The sequence below is a fragment of the Dryobates pubescens genome, chromosome 6 (genome assembly GCF_014839835.1).
Source record: "Dryobates pubescens isolate bDryPub1 chromosome 6, bDryPub1.pri, whole genome shotgun sequence".
NCBI classification, from domain to species: Eukaryota; Metazoa; Chordata; class Aves; order Piciformes; family Picidae; genus Dryobates; species Dryobates pubescens.
In genome coordinates this window covers 23,542,173-23,565,521 of record NC_071617.1, presented here as the reverse complement: position 1 = coordinate 23,565,521, position 23,349 = coordinate 23,542,173, and the positions used below count along the sequence as shown (strand labels likewise).

Here is a 23,349-nt window from a genome sequence, read left to right as displayed (position 1 = left end):
CAATGGGCAATCACTCTCTCTGTGAAGAACTTCTTCCTAACATCCAGTCTGAACCTCCCCTGGCACAGCTTGAGACTGTGTCCTCTTGTTCTGTTTGTGGTTGCCTGGGAGAAGAGACCAGCCCCCACCTGTCTACAACCTTCCTTCAGGTAGTTGTAGAGAGCAATAAGGTCTCCCCTGATCCTCCTCTTCTCCAGGCTCCCTCATAGGGCTCGTGTTCCAAACCTCTCACCAACTTTGTTGCCCTTCTCTGGATAGATCACTATTTGAAAACGCAAAGACCTACTAAGGCTGTTGTATTGAACAAGTTTCACTTGCAGAGGCAGAAGTGGAACTAATAAAGCATTGTGACAAGTTTTCACAACTGACAAGTTTGGATGTTCCCTGTTTAATAAGAGGCTAAAAGTCTCATCTGAAGTTCTGTTTCTTGCTTCTTCCCAAACCCACCAAAAAAAATTCCCCCCAAACCCACTATCTTGTGATACCTGCTGCATTGCTGCTGTGCCATAGAATATAGGGCATATTACACTTGGGGATTGCTTTGTACTTTGCCTTTTTTTTTAGTGGTTTATGGGATTTTTAAATTTTTGGTTTGGTTTGATTATTAACACATTGCCTTGCAAAAACACAGCACAGTGTCAAGTTGTTTTCATGTTCCTGTAGCAGCTTATGGCAGAGAGAAACAGCTTAAAAAGGTGGCTAACCAGAGTGAAACAGTCTTGTTGCCCTTGAGGTATTCCTTCCTCATGTCTCTCCCAAATACACCTGGCGAATTGTCTGGAGTAGAGTATTTCCTATCTCAAACACTGCTTTTATTTTTCTGTCTTGGTTTTAGAGTAATTTTTCCATGCTGAGTTCTCTGTCATGCGTGCATACGTATAAACCACCGAACCCCAAAACCAGAATAGGAACACTTGCAGTATCTCAAAGTGCGACTGGTCTCTAGTATCTTGCTGCTTCAGTATTCAACTGTGCTATGGTGCCAGTGCTTCTTCCTGCAGAGGGAAATATGCCTCCCCTTACACAGTTGTCAGACAGGTGATGCTCCTCTGAGGCATTTTGCAGTGATCTCACTTTTCTGATTATTTGAAATTCACAGGTGATGTCATGAAGTACAGCCAATTTTTTAAATGATATTTCATCAGCATACACTTGCACTAAGGAAGCTGATGTTATAGGAAACCTTTCTCCTACATGAGACACAAGCATACTCACAAAGTGCATCCTATCTTTATAAACTGAATGAATATTCAATGTACTGCATACAGTATAGTTGCTCTTGAGTGTCTGGAGCTTGAACTGCAGTGACTGAAAATCTTTTTCAGGACCTCTGCAGTAGTATGATAAGGGACTGTTGAGCAGCAAGGTAGTTTGTGAAACCAGACATGTTAGACTTGTCCCATTGATGGGTTTATTTTTTTTTAAGAAATACAGAGGAAATTTTAATTCCCCAAAGTGAGCAAAAGGTAACCTGAGTTTAACTGCTCTTAATAACAAGAGCACAGCACCCAACTTGTTAATGGTCTTATCATCTATGAAGTAAGACTCTTATGGCCTATTAAAGATGGCAGTTCGTTACTGCTGTGTAATAATACAGGCTAAACAAAACCAAGCCTGTCTGCTTCTGGCAAGCCAGTACTTCTGGAATTTCTCTCTCATGTTGAAGGTGTGGACAGTTGCAGTTCCATGGTGCATGAAAATAGTACAAGACAAGGGAGATACATGAGATACATGTAGTTACTAGTGCTAATAGAATATTGGAGGGTTAAGTAGAATAATAGAATAAACCAGGTTGGAAGAGACCTTCAAGATCATCATGTCCAACCTATCGTCCAACCTATCATCCAACCTATCATCCAACACCACCTAATCAACTAAACCATGGCTCTTGCTGAATTAAGAAATAAGCAATTTGATATGCAATAGATGTTTCATGTCTTGTGTCAGACTGGAGGCATTGCATGTTTAGAATGTTCTTTATCCCTCCCCCACCTTTCCCTGTGAGTATTTCCTGATATAAAAAGAAGTTATGCTAGTTGCTACCCATAAAGAAGAAATGTGAATTTGACACTCTGACAGTGTCTCCACCATAACATCATTTGTTGGGGTTTAGTCATAGAATGGCTTGAGTTGGAAGGGACCTTACAGATAATCTAGTTCCAACCCCCATGCAATAGTTTGGCACTAAGATGACATTTAAGTAACTATGTAGTAAAACCTGTCCAAAGCTCTACTGTTACGTGCTGTGCACAGTTTTAGAGTTTGAAGCTAATTAAAGTTAGCATTGAGGACACACATTTCCTTTGCTTCTTCAAAGGAGATAAATCTTTCATGAAGACTGTGGAAGAAATGTAACTTCTGTTCTATAGATAGCTCTACAAAACAGTTTCATCTGAAATAGAAGGATCTATGTTTTGATGATATATGGCTTTGTCTTGAAAGCTGATTTTTAGAGAGTATAATCTCTCTAAATGCCTTTGAAAGAGACTGTAATGGTGTATTTGGCATTTTACAGTGATCATTTCCTAGGGGTTTGTTTGGGGGTTTTTAGCAGACATTCTAAAATGACATTGCATCTCTGTGGATTTCTTAGTGTCAGTTCCCTTTGTCTGGGCAGTTGTTCTTTTTATGTGTTAGAGCAAAGGTTCTGGTTTGTCCCTAAGCTGTTTTCCTGTTTCTGACAGGAGCCAGTAGCAGAGGTTGAGGGAAGAGGCAAGACAAAAAAGAAGCAAGAAGAGAGGGTTACTTCTCTTTCCATATTCTGTCAGAGATGTACAAAAATGCCCATGATTACTTCTGTTGGATGCCAGAATCCTCAGATACTGTGTCTTCAAGAACTTGAAGCTGGGAAAAAGCACGCCGTGGATTTTGCTGTAGTAGTTGATAGTGGAGTTTATTCTAATTCTGTATACTTAGAGAACGGAAAATTGGCTTAAAAATTACTGACAATTCATTTTCATAATTCCACAGACATGGTAATCAAATCACTTCTATTTTCTTTTATGTAGGAAGTTGTCTTTGGTTTCTATATGCTGGCAATATTAAGCGTTAAACAAAACTTTTTTGCCCATAGCAGCGGTAGATGTTTTTCACGTATTTCACATAAAATTTCATAAGGGCTCTCATTATTTATTTTGGCATACATAGCTGAAGCGTAATGGTTATTTGCTTGGTTGGTTTTTAACCAACAATTTAATTTAAAAAATAGTTAGTGCACTTGACAGATATTACAAGGTTGCTACTCCTGTGTTTGTATGGTTAAAGTTGTGGGAGCAATGGAAACAAACAAACAAAAAAAATTCCTTAAAAGTAATTAAGGGACTACTGTGAAGATGAAGGAATTGGGGTTTCCTGCATATATTGTTTTTATTTGTTTGTTTTATGTTTTTGTAGAGTCTTTTAAATGTAGTGCAGTTTCTAGATCACACAGTACCATTGAAAGTCTAATAGAATCATAGAATCAATAAGATTGGAAGAGACCTCAAAGATCATCAAGTCCAACCTGTCACCACAGACCTCATGACTACTAAACCATGGCACCAAGTGCCATGTCCAGTCACCTCTTGAACACCTCCAGGGACGGTGACTCCATCACCTCCCTGGGCAGCACATTTCAATGGTCAGTCACTCTTTCTGTGAAGAACTTTCTCCTCACCTCGAGCCTAAACTTCCCCTGGCACAGCTTGAGACTGTGTCCTCTTCTGGTGCTGGTTGCCTGGGAGAAGAGACCAACCCCTTCCTGGCTACAGCCACCCTTCAGGTAATTGTAGACAGCAATAAGGTCTCCCCTGATCCTTCTCTTCTCCAGGCTAAACAATTGCAGCTCCCTCAGTCTCTCCTCACAGGGCTTGTGCTCAAGACCTCTCCCCAGCCTTGTTGCCCTCCTCTGGACACGTTCAAGAGTCTCAATGTCTTCTTAAATTGAGGGGCCCAGAGCTGGACACAGTACTCAAGGTGTGGCCTAACCAGCGCTGAGTACAGGAGCACAGTGGCTTCCCTGCTCCTGCTGTCCACACTATTCTTGCTGCAGGCCAGGATGCCATTGGCCTTCTTGGCCACCTGGGCACACTGCTGTCTTGTGTTCACCATTCACCACCACTCTCTGGACACAGCCCTCCAGCCGGTTCCTAATCCAGCACAGAGTGCTCCTGTCCAAGCCACCAGCTGACAGCTTGGCCAGGAGTTATTAGAGATTGAGGTTTTTTTAAACCTTTTTCTCATGTTAGATTTTAAGATCACTTTCACCATTTAGTCACTTGTTAAGAAGCCCTTATTAAAGTAGATTGTATGTTCTGCTCAAGTTAATGGGACAGGAGAGGTGATACAAATCAATATTGCTCTACATCTGGTTCTCTCACCTAACTGTAAAAATACTTGAATCACAAAACAATTGTGAAGTGTCATCTTTGTAGTCTGCTGCTATTAGTTAAGGCCAAAGCATTGCCCGAATGCCTGGAAGGAATGACTAGAAATGCATTATTTGTTAAGCTATAGGAATTTGTTAAACTACAGGAATACTTATCATCATCACTTCTAAAACCATTACTGAAGTCAATAATAAGAGAGAAAGTGCCAAATTGCTGTTCAGTTTTCCTTATCTGTGTGTCAGTGCTCAGGTGTGCCAGGCTCCTGAAGGAGCCCTTCACTACTACATAACTTGATCATTCATCAGGGATGCAGAGCACTTGCTGACTGTCTGGCATGCAATGTGTTTGCAAAGTGGTAACTGTAGGACACCAGTGATTTCATTGACCATGTTAATGCTTTATAAATTACTGGGGCATGGTGAAATATTTCAGAGCTGTATGTTTGTCTGCTTCTGTTATGAAAAAGTCCTATGGACTGCATAGATGATACGCAGATGGCATTTTTTTCCTCAGCTTGTTTTGAACCTTGGCCTAATGTTCAAGTTTGTTTCACTTTTGAAGTGCTGTTGCTTAGCTCTGATATAAAATGGAGTTCAATCATCTGTAATTGTTAAACGCAGGCATACTTGCCAGTTAATCCTTTTAGTATGAACTGTGTAATCTTCTTGGGGAAAAAATCCAAAAGTTACGTGTTTACTTCTCTTTTCTGCCCTGCAAACCTCCTCATGATTTTCCTTAGGAGTAGTTTGGGGTTTTTTTTGTTTTTTAAATAACAACACACTCGTCTTTCAGTGTTGATGCAGGATGGTTGTTGCCAAAATCATATTGTAGCCCTTTGATTTAAAGCTGAATGTGTATTTACAAGCAAGTTGGCATTTGAAAATTGGTTCCACTGCTAGTAAAGTGATTACTACTCTCGTGTTAACATAAATACTTTTTTCCACACTTCAAGAGCTGGCACATGCAAATATTAATAAAAATAGTAATAACTCTTTATTAATATGAAAAATTACCCAAAACTGAATAAATAGGCTCGAGGTACAGTTGGAATATATCTTTACAGTGGGAATGTACAGTATTTAGGCAAATAAAACAATTTTAACAATTTTAAGCAAACCAGGAGGAATATCAGGGAAAGAGAGAATCCCTGAGAGTGAAATGGTGCTCAACCACGGGGGGAGACTTGACAAGATCCGTTAAGCCAAAGAGGCAATGAATTAATTACTCACAGCTGATTCCACCCAAGTGGGGAGTGCTGCTGCTGTGCATTAGCTATTGAGGCATTTGGAGCGCTCTCATGCGCCAAGCTCAGCTGGTTGTCGGCAGGGATGTCACACAGCCTCTGGGCTGGTCAGGCTTCAGCAGAACGGTGGGCAGTTTATGATGCTTCTCGCAAAGAGCTCTTAGCTTTCCTGGGTACACTGAGGCATGGGAAAATTCTAGTTGCAAGGGGAAGCAAGGCTTGGTTGTGGCTTCTCTAGCTTGCAGTGAGTAGGCTCCTGTCTGTTATCCCAAGTTCTGGACTGGGCAACTTGAGGAGAGACAACTCGAGGCAGCTTCAAGCAATGCAGGTCTAAGGCAAAGCAGATTCAAGCAAGGCAAGGCAACTAGAAATTGGCCTGTATATGTATCTTGCCTGAGATTCAATTGGGCCAATAGGGCAACTGAAGCCAGCATGTACTTACCCAATGAAAAAGGGTTCTGCTGGCCATAAAAGGCAGAAACATAGGGCTGGTCAGAAGGGGAAAAGGTCCAGCAAAGCAAGTTCACTGGGTGTGTGCTTAGGGTGTAGGAAACCCATCACAACAGGGTTCCACTTACCCTTTTGGAGAAAACCAGAATGGCTACAATTCTAAGGATTTCAGTAGTTCATTCAGTGGGAATTTGTCCTAAGAGTTTTGTTTTGGTTTTGGTGGGGCAACAGTTCAGGGATGCATAGTCTGTTAGGTTTTTTGCCAAAATAGTTCTATCTCATATATTAAAAAAAAAAAACAAAAAAAAGAAAAAAAACCAAACCAAAACCACTGCAAGCATTCCATGCTTTACATTGCCTTAAGACTATGCTCTGTCAAGCCTTCCAAGCTTCTCAGGGCAACTGAGGCTTAGTTATCATTGACCTAGAAACACAACGAAGTCTCATTTCAGTGGGCTAGGACATGCAAAATCCAGTTACGTAAGATTATTGGTGGCGGAAGATGTATTAATGAACATCATTATGCCTCAATTTTGTAACCTTTGCTCAATTAAGCCGTGTCTCTCTTCATCCCTCGTTCAATTGAGATCCTCTAGCATCTCTAGGGAATGCAGGACTTGCAGCAGTTCTTCCTTCAGAGAAGACTAGAGAGGTTGTTTCTTGGCAGATCATTAACTGTGGGAAAAACTATTTTAATCTCTAAGAAAAAGTGTAGCCTTGTACTTTTCAATTCAAGAATAGCTTTTGAATGTCTTTTTTGATACAATCTGTATGAAAATTAAGCTTACCTCTACTGCTACAGTAGTATTAGATTCTTTCTCAGTGTTGAAAGGAGTCCTTTCAAAGTCCCTGCAAAGTTATTTCAAGTGAAAATTTTCCAAATAGCCTTCAAATTGTCTTCTTATGATTTTTAAAATGCAGTTAGAAGAAAATAACCTTGCTGGTTTTTAAGTGCTTTAACAAGTTTAGAAGGAAGTAAATTATCCTATCCTAATTAAGGTGTCACCACATAAATACAGTTTGAGATTGTCAATTTATTAGTTTTTAAAATGTTAATAACTGCTTCATTTTAAATGTTTGTAAGTCCAAACAATAAATGATAAAGCATACTTTCCATTCTCTTATCTCATTGACTGTACTACTGTGAAGCACTTTGAGAATTGGTTACATATCAAGCCCTAGTACTTTCTGCCCTGTTTGGACACTCTTGTATTGCCACTACAGCTGTAGAGGCATCAAGTGGTAAGTGGTAAACTGAGATTATTTAGAAAAATGCAGCTTTTGCCACATACTTGTTTTTAGTCTTTTTTTTGAGAAGGCTTTTGCAGGTATCATGAGATAGACCTACAAAACTCAAACTTCTGTTTAGATGCTTCTGGTTTTAGAACATGAATCAGAAATACTCAGTATGTGTTTATTACAAAAGCAAACAACTTCCTCTTTTTTTCCCCCGTGCCTCTACCCACTTCTCCCTCCCCCCCACCTCCAGTCATGATCACTTTTTGTCACCAATTATCAAAATAGATAGCATTTGGTCTTCTCTTTGAAGTCTCACATGCTCTGTTGTGTATCTCTATGTACATCCAGGTATTAATGGTTGCATATAAGGCACCATTTTCCCCCATTATTTCTCTTCCCACATAGATTAAGTATGTAGTAATAAAAGGTAAATTGATGATGAGCTGCACCATCTCAAATTAAATGCCGCTCTTTATTTAAGTGTATTTTGTCATCTGGGGCAGATACATTGTGAAACTGACTGTCATGTCCAAAGACCAAAATGCTTTTGGAAATGTTATGTGAAGTAACAGCTGTCATGAAGGAGCAGCTTTGAAATGTGCTACACTTACATGCTACACTTATTTTCTTTATAGTTGATTCTTTAATGCTGCAGAGAGCTGGCAGAGGCAACCTTGATCTCTGTCTGATCTTCATATACAGTTCTTCTTTTCATTCTTCAGGTTTCCTCAATCATCCTGCTTATTCTCCAGGTCCTATTACCTGATTTTTTTCAGTTTCTTTTTAGTGTATAAAAGTAACAGGACTTTTTCAAGCATTGGGTGCAGAATAAAAATGGCTGAGTAATTAAATGCTACAGGAGTTGCTGATTGGCACATAAAACTGCAGTGTGATAAACTGATGAGAGTTACAATAATGTGCATCTTTACTTCCTTGAAAGAGTGCATAATGAGACCTGATTTAAATATGTTCTGTTTTTAAGGAACATCCCATGTGTTTTCTTTGAAATTAGCTTTTCCTTCATTTGTTGAAACTATTAAGCCAATCTGCTCCTTACATTTTTCCATACAATTCAAAAGAGAAAAAAGGAAGCTGTAAATTGACAGAGTGTAATTTTGGAAGCCCACTTTCTATCCTCATAAAACAATTCTAAGATGCAATTGAAGGCAATAGATGCTTACAGGATATACTAAACAGTGTAAAAATTCATGAATAGTGGAAGTTTTTCTACCTTTCTTATTTTTCAAGAGTGGAAAATGCTTCACCTACAAAGTATTCCCAACAGAAGTTTTGGAAGGCCTTCGTCTAGGTAAATTCCTTGTGTATAAATTCAGACAGTCAGTTACAAAATGTTAGCTTGTAAGAAGAGAAGCTTTTGCTTTAGAAATCATAAGCATCTCTAATGAATAGAGGGGAATGGCTTAGATGATTTCAGTACAAAAGATTAAGTGGTATATAACTTCCTAATCTATAAAGGGAAAAACATGTTTCACAGTTACTGAAAGAGGAACAGGTCAAAATGGAGAATAAATAGTTGGATAATGGTTCTAAATCAGGAGCAAATACGTTTTTGTTTCCTTCCCTGAGAAAAGGATTGTGTTAGTGGGGTCCTGGATTACTCTCCATAGTCAAGTAACTTGAAGGATGTCCCTCATACCTACAAAATAAATGCTGTGATGCTCTTTGTAGTTGTTTTGTGTAATACTGTGTTAGACATTTGAAAAGTGTAGTTTCTACTAGTGGAAGAATTCTTCTAGGCCTCAAAGGAGCAATTATTTAAATTATTCTTGGCCTAGTGTTTAAGGTCAGCTCTGAAAATTATGTTGACGCTGCATCAGCACACCAGATTTTAGGTTTCCAGGTGTTTTATCTCTTTTTAAGTAAGAATCAATAATGTCTAAAACTAGTGTTGGTTTCTCCAGGAATCTTTAAAAATCCATGTCCCAGATTGTGTAGGAAATGAGAATGAATTTGCAAATGCAATAAAACTGTTGGAAATGTAGGCATAGGATTTTGTAGTCAGATTACTGAGTGAAGTGAAGCTTGCGTTTTACAGCATTACCTAAAGTCCACAGTAATTGTACAGTTTAGAATTGTAGTGTGAAGTATGGTGGCATGAATTACTGCCGAAGTTGCCCACAGCCCCTTTTCCTATGACCATTTTAGCTTTAAAATATCATTGTACATTTTAAATATAAAGGGAGTATCGTGTGGGGAAAAAATAATTCTGCTATGTGCTCAGCATTCATAATTTCATTTTGTGTGCACATCTGCAAATCCAGCAGAACTCAAAAACTACATGCATCCATGTATTTACTTTACTAGTGACCAGTGTCAGTGACAGGTTTTGAGATACCTCTCAAGAATTTTGCCATACCGTCACTTACTATTTCATTTATACTAGAAGTCTAGCATTCATTTTCTCCTACCTTTTTTCTCTGAAAAGTATACCGGGCTATAGAGGAAAGAATTCTCCCTCTACTAAAATCTCTGTAACTTCCTTGTAGATGTGATCCCCTCCCCCCCAGTGAAATCTTTCTTCAGTCCACTCGTGACAGATGAGATTAGATTTATAAATAGGTTTCTCTTTTGTTCTGTTGCAGACAGATTTGCTTAGAAGCACAATAGGTTATTTTTGATTCATTTGGTTATTCTTTCATTATGTATTCTCATTGCTGTTCTTGTTTAGTGGCTGAAAAAGAGAGAAATATATTGAGCATTGCTGAGAAACAAGGAATAAAGTTATGCCACTCTGAGTAGCTGTTACCAAAAATTTCTGCATGTGGCATAAGTATAAATTATAATGTAAGAAGTCTATGGTCTTCTTTACTATTAAATTATCTCAATATTGTTATTTCATGTGTATAGTTTCCTTCATGCAAAAAGATTTCTCCATCAACATACGTTAATAAGGAATGCATCTCTCCAGTCCAGTTCTGGGCCCCTCAGTTTAAGAGATGCTCAAATGTGTCCAAAGAAGGACAACAAAGCTGGTGAGGGGTCTGAAGCACAAGCCCTGTGAGGAGCAGCTGAGGGAGCTGGGGTTGCTTAGCCTGAAGGCTCAGGGGAAACCTGATTGCTGTCTACCCCTGCCTGAAGTGTGGTTGTAGCCAGGTGAGGGTTGGTCTCTTCTCCCATGCAACCAGCAACAGAACAAGAGGACATGGTCTCAAGCTGTGCAGGGGGAAGTTTAGGCTTGATCTTAGAAAGAGGTTCTTCAAAGAAAAAGTGATTTACCATTGGAATGGGCTGCCCAGGGAGGTGATGGGGTCAACGTTCTTAAAGGTGTTTAAGAAGAGGCTGGATGGGGCGCTTAGTGCCATGGTCTGAGTGATTAGTTAGGATTGGGTAGTCGGTTGGACTTGATGATCTTGGAGGTGTTTTCCAACCTGGTTAGTTCTGTGATTCTATATGGGCCAAAGTCTTAAAAATCTTTCTGTTGCCAACCTCCATTTGTGCAGCTTTCAGTGGCAAGGATGGTGGACAGAGATGGAGAATTAAATCTGAAGGGCATCATGTTGAACTTTGTTGAAGTTTTATTGTAGGTGATGAAGAGCAATTGATGAATGCACTATGTGAAGGTAAACAGGAGAGAATGAGCAAGAGAGATCCATCTCTAGGTTATTTCTAACTGCTGAAATTTCTTAGCAGACTCAAAATCTGACATAGTGTCCTTATTTCTTTTGTGTTGTGGAAACAGAAAGATTTCCTGCTTCACACTGAATTAGAATAATTATCCCCATGTTTCTGACAGAATCTTTGGAAATTAAAAATACATTTTAATGATGCTTCTGTGCAGGCTTTTTAAGTGGGTAATTTTTAAGCTTTGCTTGTGCAGTAGTGATAATGGCTTCTTGTCCTTCTTTCCTGGATCAAATCCCTAGAGAGAGAATGCCTTCATAATTTGTAAAATATGGATTGTTTATATGTATTATGTGTGTTATGTGGAATTAAACTGTTGATACATACTGTGCTGATTTGAAGAGCTTCTTCAGGGATGTTGTTTTTACAATATTTCACTTCCTATAGCTTTTAATATTTTGGGGTTTATTGCAAAGTTTCAATTATAATTTTTGCTTCTTATTAAATGTGATATATGCTGAATCTAACCAAGTCTAAGGCTTATTATTAGTTAGTGGTTACTGAAGGTAGGACTGTATAATGCAAGTTCCTAAAATTAGCAGAGGTTAGTCTCTTTTAACTGATTAGTTCTTGTTGGATTTTGAATTTTTAATTAATTTGAGCAGAACCTGAGTGAGAATAGAAGGATTAGGAAGAATGAGGAGAATAAAATTAGAGGAGAAGGGAGGAGAATAACATCTCGCCTTCTACCAAGCTAAAGTCAAGAGATAGGGTAGTTTTATGTCTGAGGCATCAAGAGACTTAGTGATGAGTAAAGGATAAACCAACATTTGTGATACCTTCTGAGCAACTGGCTTTCACTGTTTTCTGTAGTGGAAAGCACTTGGTTTGCTATGTAATTTTGTGACTAACTGCTTTTCTTCAGCTGGAATTGGTTGTGAACAGCTTGTGTCAGCAAAAGCAGTCTTGATTTAGTAATTAGACCTAAAACATTTTAACAAAATTTAAAGTGTCTATTGGTAGAAAATAATACAAATGTCCAGTTCTGGGCCCCTCAGTTTAAGAAGGATATTGAGACACTTGAATGTGTCCAGAGAAGGGCAACAAGGCTGGTGAGAGGCCTTGAGCACAAGCCTTACGAGGAGAGGCTGAGGGAGCTGGGATTGTTTAGCCTGGAGAAGAGGAGGCTCAGGGGAGACCTCATTGCTGTCTACAACTACCTGAAAGGTGGTTGCAGCCAGAAGGGCGTTGGTCTCTTCTCTCAAGCAACCAGCACCAGAATAGGAGGACACAGTCTGAAGCTGTGCCAGGCTCGAGGTGAGGAGAAAGTTCTTCACTGAGAGAATCGTTAGCCATTGGAATGGGCTGCCCAGGGAGGTGGTGGAGTCACCATCCCTGGAGGTGTTCAAGAAGGGATTGGACGTGGCACTTGATGCCATGGTTTAGTCATGAGCTCTGTGGTGACAGGTTGGACTTGATCTTTGAGGTCTCTTCCAACCTTGGTGATTCTGTGAATAAAGCATGCAGAGCAGTTTCCTTCTAGGTGATACAGATGTATAGTTAAAAAATTAAAGGTAAGAAAATGCTTTATAACAGACACTTCAATTGACTATTTATGAATGCTTAAAAAAAAAAAAAAAGTGGTGGTTAAACATAACCCTTTAAAAAAGTTGTAATTACTGGAGAACAAAATACCCTGGAATTCACTTATGTTAGCATGAAAATGTCTTATAAAAAGAAAAATGGTGGTTTGGGTTTGTTTTTTTTTTTTTTTTTTCTTTTTTATAGAAACTATAGTTGCTCTCTACAACTACCTGAAGGGAGATTGTAGTCAGGCGGAGGTTGGTATCTTCTCCCAGGCAGCCAGTACCAGAACAAGAGGACACAGTCTCAGGCTGTGCCAGGGGAGGTTTAGGCTGGATGTCAGGAAGAAGTTCTATACAGAGAGAGAGATTGCCCATTGAAATGGGCTTCCTGGGGAGGTGGTGGAGTCACCATCATTGGAGGTTTTTAAGAGGAGACTTGATGGGGTGCTTGGTGCCATGGTTTAGTTGATTAGATGGGTTGGATTGGTTGATGGGTTGGACACGATGATCTTGAAGGTCTCTTCCAACCTGATCTGGTCTATTCTATTCGGCTCAATTGTTTCTGCCTGATAAGTCTCAAAATACTTCTGGCTAATTTGAAGGATGTTTTTTCAGACTGTATTCTCATCATGAAAGTTCTGATTACATATCTTCTAAGTTTTAAAAATACTAATACATGAGAGAGACAAAGAAGAGGTAATGTTTTCCAAGGAAATGTTTCCTAAGGAATGTGAAAAGTAGTTCTGCAGTTCCTCTTAGCAATTTTGAAATTATCTTCTGAAGTTTGGGTAGGTAAATGATTCTGTTATCCCAGCTAACACAAAAGGGAACAAAATAGTTGTAGTAATCTGCTATATCACATTCATAGCAGTCACATTCATAGCAATAAACCCCTTAATTTTACTTTTCTGTTTTAGAAGTTGAATGTAATAGTTTCTGTTAAGTGTTTGTAAAACCTACCAACATCATCTTTATTGTGTTAAATTCTACAAGTCAATTTTCTAAAAACTACGCTGCTAGCCTTAATTAATTTCTTGCCATTTCTGTTTTGTAAACTTTATCTTGTAGTCTGAAAACCACGCTGGCTATTACTCACTCACTAGACAGGTCTAGTCAGAGATGTGAAAACAAAAAATGGTATAATCTCTGTTGTTCAGAAGATGAAGTTACAAATGGCATTTCTTTTCCCTTTCCAAAAGGCACTGAGGCGTGAACTGAAGGACAAAGAGCAAACCATTCTCAATGCTGTTGACCAGGCACGTGTTTTTCTTGCTGACCAGCCAATTGAGGGGCCTGAGGAACCAAGAAGGAGCTTGCATTCAAAAACAGGTCAGAAAATATTGTCATCTGGGAAAGGTCAAAAAGAAAGAGTAAGAATTTCTATGTTTCCAGTGCATATTTTATTTCCCAGTTAGTTGGTTGGACTCCAGAATTTTCTAGACTACATCTTGATTGCTTTTCTTTCAGTGATTTACCCTCAAAATGTTACTACTCTTCTTTGTAAGCGCTCATATTTTAGTGGTAGAAGTATAAAAAACCAATTTCCTTTTCCAGTTTTTGATTCAAAGCATTGAGGTCATCAGTTCTGATTCTGGTTTTTGGTGGTGTTTTGTTGTTGTGGCTTTTTTTGGGGGTGTGTTGGGTTTTTTGTTGTTGTTGTTTTGGTTTGGGTTTTTTCGGTGGTGGGGGGGTATGGGGAAACTTGGTTGGTTAGCAGTTTTTGTTTTGAGCGATTGAATAGTTTTTGACAGTGTGTGCTTGCAGCCCAGAAGGCCAATTGCATCCTGGGCTGCATCAAATGTTGTGTGGCCATCAGAACAAGTGAGGTGATTCTGCCACTTTACTCTGCTCTGGTGAGACCTCAACTGGAATACTGTGTCCAGGTCTGGAGCCCTCAATATAGGAAGGACATGGACCTGATGGGGCAGGTCCATAGGAGGGCCATGAAAATGATCAGAGGGTTGGTGCACCTCTGCTGTTAGGACAGGCTGAGGGAGCTGGGGTTGTTCAGCCTGTGGAAGAGAAGGCTCCAGGGAGACGTAATAGAAGCCTTCCAGTACTTGGGGGTACAGAAGGATGGAGACTGTTTACAAAGGTTTGTGGTGATCAACAGGACTCTGGGCAACCTAATCTAGTTGAGGATGGCCCTGCTTACTGCAGAGGGGATTGGACTAAATGACCTTTGGAGGTCCCTTCCAACCCAGACCATTCTATGAATCAACTTAAGAAAGGTATTCATTACAAAATCAAACGATAGGTGAATTGTTACTAAGGAATGAATAACAGCTATGCTAGAAATGATGTTTGCATAGTATCTGTTGAGATACTTGTTTGTATCAGAGGCCAAAAAGGAGTTGTTAATTTTCTTCCACCTCACCCCCCGCCTCCCCAAACAGCAAAATAGACTACATCAGATACCTGTGTAATTAAGTTCTCGAGTTTTTTCCTGATATAATCCAGAACATTGTAATTTTTTTTTAAATTACTTAAGAGTTGGTTTTGGAAAAGGTAGTAATCTGCCTTTACAGAAATATCAATTGCTGTAAGGCATGAATAACTTCCTTTCCTGTAGAAGTTACAAAATTACAGTATAACTCTATCTAGCAGGATTTAGGTTTTTTTCTTCCAATATTTCCTCTCTATAGCAAACTTTTGAAGTTTGCTCAGTAGAAACACCTCCTATTTCCTGCATCCATATTTTGTGTTATTTCTGTGCAAATTTGTATGTGGTTTCATATTCCCTGGAATAATATTCAGCTTTATCATAAAGTTTGAATAGCTGGTGATTAAAGCCTGTGAACCACTTTTCCTTGTGATTAGTACTGGTAGCTTAGCTGCTGTAATGTGTCTTTCTACTTCCTTTTTGAAGTCCTGGAAACATTTCATTTGTCTTTACTCTCAAACTCATTCATATCCCTTCTGTAATGTTTTAGTTGATCTTAATCATAAGATTTTTGTATTTACTTACTTTTATTTACTTACTTGTTCACACAAAAGCTTGAAGTCAGATGCTTGTCTCTGAAGTCAGATTCATGTCTCTAAAGTCTTCAAACCACCCAGCACAAATGATGCTACTGCATAGAATGTTCATTCTCTAGTAGAGGTTAATATCAGTGAACTAGTTGGCACTGATAGAAAGTGAAAAATCCAGCTTTAGATTGTGAGCTGCACCATAAACTCTCATTATGCAGTCTCGTTGTTCTCATTTGTAGGAATGAATGTGCCGTACAGATGGCAGTGATAACAGAATAGTAGGGAATTTGATGACCATGGTAAACTGCATAACAACAATGGCCAGGGAGATGATGTAGCAATGCGTCTTGAGTGATGTAGCAATGCCTCTTGTCTAGTCATCATATTTGAAAAGGTATAAAATATACTAAGACTGGGAAGATTCAGAGATGTGTACTTAACTTTTCTTCACAGGCAGTAATTCTATAGACTCTCTTTGAGCATGTGGTGGGTTAATCTTTGCTACCAGCCAAGATCCCACCTATCTGCTCACTCACTTTTATCCTCTCAGTGGGATGAAGGCACAAGGTAGAAAGAACAGGAAAGTTCATGGGTCACCTTACAAACTGTTGTTATAGACCAAACAGATTTATCTTGGGGAGAATAAACTATTTATTGCTATTTCTAATAAAGATTTAATTACTGAGTCAGTAGTGGGTAATAAAAAGACAAACATTAAAATCACAGCTTTTTCTCCCTTTCCCAGGATCAGCTTGACTCCTTAATTCCTGTCAACTTCCCACCTTGTTGTGACTACAGGTCACACTCAGCATGTTCAACAGGGCAAGGGCAAGGAATGAGAGGTTTAGAAGAAAGTTGCTAAGAATCAGTTTTGATCTTGACCAACCAAGACCTGTTTGGAGGACCTGTGCCTGCATACATTGTTCCATCCAAAGAGACCATTTGTGTATAGGATGTCTTAGGATAACCCATTATTGTCTAAAATGTTATTAATTACAAACATATTACAAGCATGTAAAAGCAGGTTATGAGCAAGCCTTGCTTTCTTTCTCATTTTGACCTTATGCTTCTGAATGTGCAGTAACTGGCACATGCAAACACAGTTCTTCAGCTTCCAAGACACTTCCTTCTAAATTAATTTTATCCCCCATGTGTCTTTTCTTCTGATTTTGCTTGCCATGTTTCAGTAAGGAGGGTCTATCACAAAAAACAAGCTTCATGCTCTCCAGCCTTTGAACTGTTTCAGCATCTGAGTGGAGCCAACTGATAAACTGGCAGGCCAGCTGCTGTATTTTTTAAACAGAATAAGGAAATTGCAAATGCCACATTTATAACTTTGTTGTCCCTTGTCCACAGCATAGGGGAAAACTTAGATCTAAGAATATTAATTCTCAACAGCATAGTTATAGTTGGCTTCTCAGGTCTCTGTAGTGTTAGTAAGGTTACAGGCCATTGGAAACACAAAGGAAATCAGAAGCAGTATTTTCTGTCCTCAGGGTTTTAAAATCTGATGGTATGACTTTGATGAAATTGTATCCTTAAAATTTCCACTGGTGCAGTGAGGAAATGGAGATAATTCTTTTAGAAAATAATATAAACTAACATCCTAACAGATTAAAACATGCCACTGCAATGATTCTTATTAGAATAGAATACAATTAACCAGGTTCAAAAAGACCTTCGAGGTCATCAAGTCAAACCTATCACCCAACACCATCTAATCAACTAAACCATGGCACCAAGTGCCTCATCCAGTCTGTTTCCAGGAGTATGCAGTGTTGTTGCAATACTTCAATAGCTTCTAATTTTCCTAGCTTTGAAAGCTGCTGTTTAGTAGCCAAGGTTGCTGTGATAAACACATCATTTAAAATCTAACTACTTACCATCTGTTATCTCCTCTTAAATTTAAGTGCAGAAAACCCAATAAATCGCATGTGTTATAAATGAAATACAGATACCAGCGAATTACATGCATCTACTTGGTTTAAACTTGTAGACACACAACATAGTCACCTGATTCAGACATAAACTCAAACTTCTTTGTTTCTTACCACTGAACATGGTTCAGGTAAAGTCACTGCCATAATTTTTTCTCTTACCAAGGAAGATCTCACTTGAAATTGGAAATTTCTTCTTTCAAATGTGTATAGCAGGCAATGTCTCTGTTCCCAACCACTTGTGCCTGTCTACTAGCTATCATGCACCACTGGAATAGTTTTTTTCTGTTTGTTCTCTGCTATTCAGTATGGGCAGAGTATGAAGTCTTCAGAATGAAAAGTAGTAGTGCTTAGGTGAATAGCGTATGGCTCACTGGAGGACGGTGGAATCATGCCCTGAAACCATTTGGAACGTTGTTACCCCTGTTGTAGTTGGAACTCATTCACTTGTGACTTTTGAGAGTTTCTTCAAAAGGTTAGAGAAATGTACAGATACCCACAAAAGAATCTCCAACTAAGTATCTCTCTCCTTTTCAAATACATCTCACTCTACAAGTTTAGTCCACCTGGTAAAACCTTGAAATTCTCCCTGCAGGATCTACATGCTTGCAGTTGTATTAGTAAAGTTCAAGGAATTTGTTTCCGTGGGGAGTGCTAACTTAATGGAGCTTTAAGCCTGAAGTTTTAATAGATGAGTGATATAAATAGGCTGGCCTGAGGCCATAGTGGTTGATGAAAATATTGGGGGGTTTTAACTGTGAGAACCTTTGGAGATAAGCAGAGCTGTATTCATTCTTGACTTTTATGCTCTATTATAGCCCAATTTTAGCTGAAACAGGATGTTTTCCTAGTGGAAGCCATGTTCTTAAAGTTTAACTGTTGCCTATTTTAAAGACTGTAGAAACCAATAAAGCTTTGTCTGCAACAGAATTCTCAGTTATACTGCTAGCAACATGGATGACATGATGGATATTGAAGTTTAAGACCTTGTCAGAGGAAAAAAAAAAACAAAAATGTTCTCTTACACTCTAGGGCAAACATAGCTCAAAAACATGGTGAATGAACCTCAAGAAACAAGATTGGAAACTGCAGAATATTAGACAAAAGTAAAGTGCACAGAGGATAAAACAGGCTGAGGAAACTTGCTTTGAAGGTTTAAAATAGTTCAGAACATGGATGTTTTAAAGCCTGCGGTGTCACAGAATGCCCACAAGTCAAAGATCCCTGTCTTTTGTTCTGCCTGATGTGTCTTTATTTTCTGGTATTGTATTGGCTTGGAATAAAATAGATGCCTTTATTTTGTTTTGAAATGCTGTTAGGGAATGTATATTTGTCTCCTGCAGCATTGCTGAGGAGCTACTTGCTATATGTGCTGTGCCAAAAACCCCTGTAATTTATTGACTTTTTGAAGAAATAAAAGCCTTGTTACAATTTGCAGTTGCAGTGCTCCAGAAAGAAACATAGAATTCATTCCTTGCTTGTCTAGAGTAACAGGGATGCTGTGGATATAGCCTTTTCTCCATTGGTACTCTCCCTTCAGGAATTGGAAGAAGACATAGTACCTTGGTAATGCTATAACAGCCTTGTTGTGTTGGGTGTTTCTAGTTTTCTGGCAGGAGCAGACTAAAACTGAAATCATACCTGGTTTATGTTCTTGGAGTGACACAAACTGTGGGCTTCCACTGTGCAAAAGTATTGTGAACTTACTTTGGATCACACCATGTATTACAAAAAAGATGCTTTTAGCGAAGACTGTTGTATGTGTTTTGATTATACCATCGAATTACACAGGTTATTCTGGATAAATGTGTGGTTCTCAGGATTGTTGTAGTCTTTAATTTTATGGAAAGAGATGCTATGAGATGACTTAATTATCTTTTAACTACATGCTGTTTCATCCTTCAGTGTCTTCTCCATCAGCACCCCATGGGAAATGTCAACAAAAAATATAACAAAGAATATATGTTTGCTAGCACTATTCTCATTTGCCTTTGTTTGGAATTCATACTCCAGGCCCTTTGCAGAAGTATTCGTTATATATGAGGTTAACAGCTTTCATTTTCTCTGCTTTTGCAATTCTGTCCTATGCAGACCAAAGGTTACTTGTCTTTTATCCTGCAGAGACATTCCTCATTCACTCTATTTATTTCTATTTCTCTGATTTGAAGAGCTTTCAGGTTTGATAGAAGAAAACCTAAATAGACAAAGATTGAGTTGGGACTGTTCAGCCTGGAGAAAAGGCTCTGGTGAGATCTTACACCAGCCTTTCAGTATCTGAAAGGGGCCTACAAGAAAGCTAGGAAGGGAGTTTTTACAAGGGCTTGTAGTGATAGGATGAGAAGAAATGGATTGAAGTTTGAGGAGCGCAGATTTAGACTAAATATTAGGAAGAAATTCTTCACAGTGAGAGTGGTGAGGCACTGGAACAGGTTGTCCAGGAAGGTGTGGAGGTGTTCAAGGCCAGGCTGGATGAGGCCTTGAGCAGCCTGATAAAGTGGAGGGGATGTCCCCACCCATGGCAGGGGGATTGCAAGTAGATGATTTTTAAGGTCCCTTCCAACCCAAACCATTCTATAAATCTGTGAGTGATGAAACTGACTGTGGCATATTGAATTATGATTGCATGCTTGGGCACCTGGAGTCTGACTAATTGCCGTGTTTCCACATTAACCAGTTGCCATTTATTTTTTGAACTTCCTATGCCCATGCCATTCAGGTCTACATTTTCTGGACAAATTCATAGAAACCCAGAGAATACTTTCAGCAACGCTAAAGCAAAATTCAGCAATAACTGCTTTTGGTTCTTCTGCTTAGAGATCTGACAGTGTTCCACTCTTATCTGTTCAAATACTGTGTCACCCATTACTTTTTTTGCTGCAAAGACTGACTAAACCAAAGAAGAGAAAATGTTTGACATAATGGGGGAGGCATGAAATCAGCTTGAGTTCTTAGTATATTTTATTAAGAACATAGCAAAAGAGAGGAATGAGAAGGAAAGAGATCACTAGTTCAAGTCCAAATAATGAGGTTGAAGCACAGCTGCTCAGAATCAAATCTGCTAGATCCAGGGATAGTTTAAGAGATCTAAAATAAATTCTTAAGCAAGTTATCTTCACTGGTAACTTCCCATATATGTAAGCATATACAAAAGAGATGTGGTTTAAAGTTTAGGCATTGAAGTTTTCCTTCCACTGCACTCTGTGTATGCTAGATGCAGGAAAGCTGTTGGTGCTTTCATTACTTTTTCATTGTGACAAAAAATGCTTATTGAATCAAGTTGTTTTTTTCCACTGCAGAAGCATACCTTTTTTATCTGCACTTTCTCCCTGCCTGCAAGGTCAGTAAGTACCTTTCCTTTCTGGTAAGCAGAGCTGATGATTGAGAAAACTTTATATAAATGGGAACAAAAAGCCAGCAACCACTGTGTAGCGTTTTTTCCACAACAAAAGGGAACTCTGTCACCTAGTGTGTGTAATAACAGACTGGTGAAATGAATTGCAGTTCTGTGCTATGCAACCAGTAGCTTGGAGAATGTGTTACTATGCTTGAAAAAAAATGTGATGTCTTGCTCATTAATACATTGGGGTTTCATAATGGAAAACATGAAGTTACACAAGATGTATTTCTGCCTTAAGTGAATAGACTTAATGGTTTTATAGCTCATAAAAAATGTGTTTTGCTTTATTTCCCTAGTAGATGTCCTTTTACAGCAAGTTTACAAGCACTTCCAAGGCTTTTGTAAAATAAAGCAGTCTTGAAAGTAATTAATATTTTTCATATAAAATGTGCAGCAGATTCCCCTGCACAACGACACTTTTTCTGACAAATGTGTCAAAAGGTATTTCAGTTTTCTATCCAGTTGGGATATTTGTATCACACAGGTGAATCTGGAATCTTTTTTCCTCCCAAAATATGTGACAAGTCTCTCATGAATAAAGCTGCCTTGTTTTATCTTGCCAGATAAATAAAGCTAGACTGTTCCTCTCTTCCCATATATTGCTACAACCACTACACTTTCTTATTGATTGTGCTGGAATGAGAACAGCACTCATTGACTCTGTTGTCAGTACCTTTATGGACAAAGTTTTGCAAGATTTTTGTCTCTTAATAAAACTTACAGCGTGTTCCTTCTTAAGTTACTGATCATTTAAAATTACCTATTCATAATATAATCTAGAACTATTAAGCTCTTTTAACTTTCTGCTCTCTTATGCAGAATCATTGAGTCAGTCATCAGTAAATTTGCAGATGACACCAAGTTGGGAGCAGGTGTTGATCTGTTAGAGGGCAGAAGGGCTCTGCAGAGGGACCTCGACCAACTGGACAGATGGGCAGAGTCCAACAGGATGGCATTCAACAAGTCCAAGTGCTGGGTGCTGCACTTTGGCCACAACAACCCCATGCAGAACTACAGGCTGGGGTTGGAGTGGCTGGAGAGCTGCCAAATGGAAAGGGACCTGGGGGTGCTGATTGACAGCCACCTAAACATGAGCCAGCAGTGTGCCCAGATGGCCAAGAAGGCCAATGGCATCCTGGCCTGCATTAGGAATAGTGTGGCCAGCAGGAACAGGGAGGTCATTGTGCCCCTGTACTCTGCATTGGTTAGGCCACACCTTGAGTACTGTGTCCAGTTCTGGGCCCCTCAGTTTAAGAAGGACATTGAGACACTTGAACGTGTCCAGAGAAGGGCAGCGAGGCTGGTGAGAGGCCTTGAGCACAAGCCCTATGAGGAGAGGCTGAGGGAGCTGGGATTGTTTAGCCTGGAGAAGAAGAGGTTCAGGGGAGACCTTATTGCTGTCTACAACTACCTGAAGGCTGGTTGTAGCCAGGAAGGGGCTGGGCTCTTCTCTCAGGCAACCGGCACCAGAACAGGAGGACACAGTCTGACGCTGTGCCAGGGGAAGTTTAGGCTCGAGGTGAGGAGAAAGTTCTTCACTGAGAGAGCTGTTTGTCATTGGAATGTGCTGCCCAGGGAGGAGGTGGAGTCACCATCCCTGGAGGTGTTCAAGAGGGGATTGGACGTGGCACTTGGTGCCATGGTTTAGTCATGAGGTCAGTGGTGACAGGTTGGACTTGATCTTTGAGGTCTCTTCCAACCTTGGTGATTCTGTAATTTTGTGATCAGTATTGTTTGTCTCTGGTAGATACGAGTACATATTATTGGATAAAAATGGCAGATTGTAGCTTTGTATATATGTCAGTTCCACTGGTTATAATGTTCCTTGTGTTTACATGTTTAAGATGCCAGGAAAGGGGGCTCCCTCCACTGGCTCTGCAATTCATGGTGAATAATTCCATCATTACACCCAGTAATAACTTTGTTATTTTTATGTAAGCAATTTGTAGCTATTTTGTTTTGTTGTTTGTTTAAAACAAGAGTTTCTATCTGAAATAGGTTGTTGCTTAGAATGTAAGCTTTTCCATTTTGAAAAGTGTGCTGTGAAGTTTGAGGTGAAGATCATCCCAGAATTGTGTTGTCCTATGATTACTTTATTCTGCTGTGAATTGTTGGAATTCCAGAGACAATATACAATTTATCACAGCTTATCTTTGGTCTTCATCTTTTTTTTCTGATGTGTCAGTGTTAACCACTTGTGGATTGCTGTCATGTTTCTAAATCCCACAGCTACACACATAATTTATCTCTCTTCACATCTAGTTAAACATTGCAGGTTTTTGTCGCAGCTGTTCCACCGCGGATTCCTCTTCTGGAACACTCTCTTGCCATTGCATTTTCCCTAAGACTGGCAAGCCTCTGGTTTGCAGGGAAGGTGCACATGAGCAGTGCTCTCCTGAGATAGCTTATGACACCTAACAAATCACTGAAATACCTTGCTAAGCTCAAAATTTCTTTTGTCCGCCCCCCCCCCCCCGCCCCACATTTTCTTAAAATGACTGGTTTTGAGAAGATATTTTCAGATTGTACAGGTCAGAACATGCTCTGCATCCTACAGCCTCTAGGTATTTGTCTC

General features: G+C 39.3%; 1 protein-coding gene across 5 annotated transcripts in view; it reads left to right on the top strand.

Moving 5' to 3' along the window:
* Positions 1-23,349, top strand: part of UTRN (utrophin) — a 387,861-nt gene that overhangs the window by 281,057 nt on the left and 83,455 nt on the right. For all 5 annotated transcript variants that reach the window (XR_008462314.1, XM_054162750.1, XM_054162746.1 and 2 more), the window contains one exon: positions 13,667-13,796. Coding sequence is in view for 4 of the 5 variants with exons in the window: in XM_054162750.1 (XP_054018725.1) it covers positions 13,667-13,796 (130 nt within the window). In the remaining variant the exon portion in view is untranslated. The remainder of the gene's footprint in view (positions 1-13,666; positions 13,797-23,349) is intronic.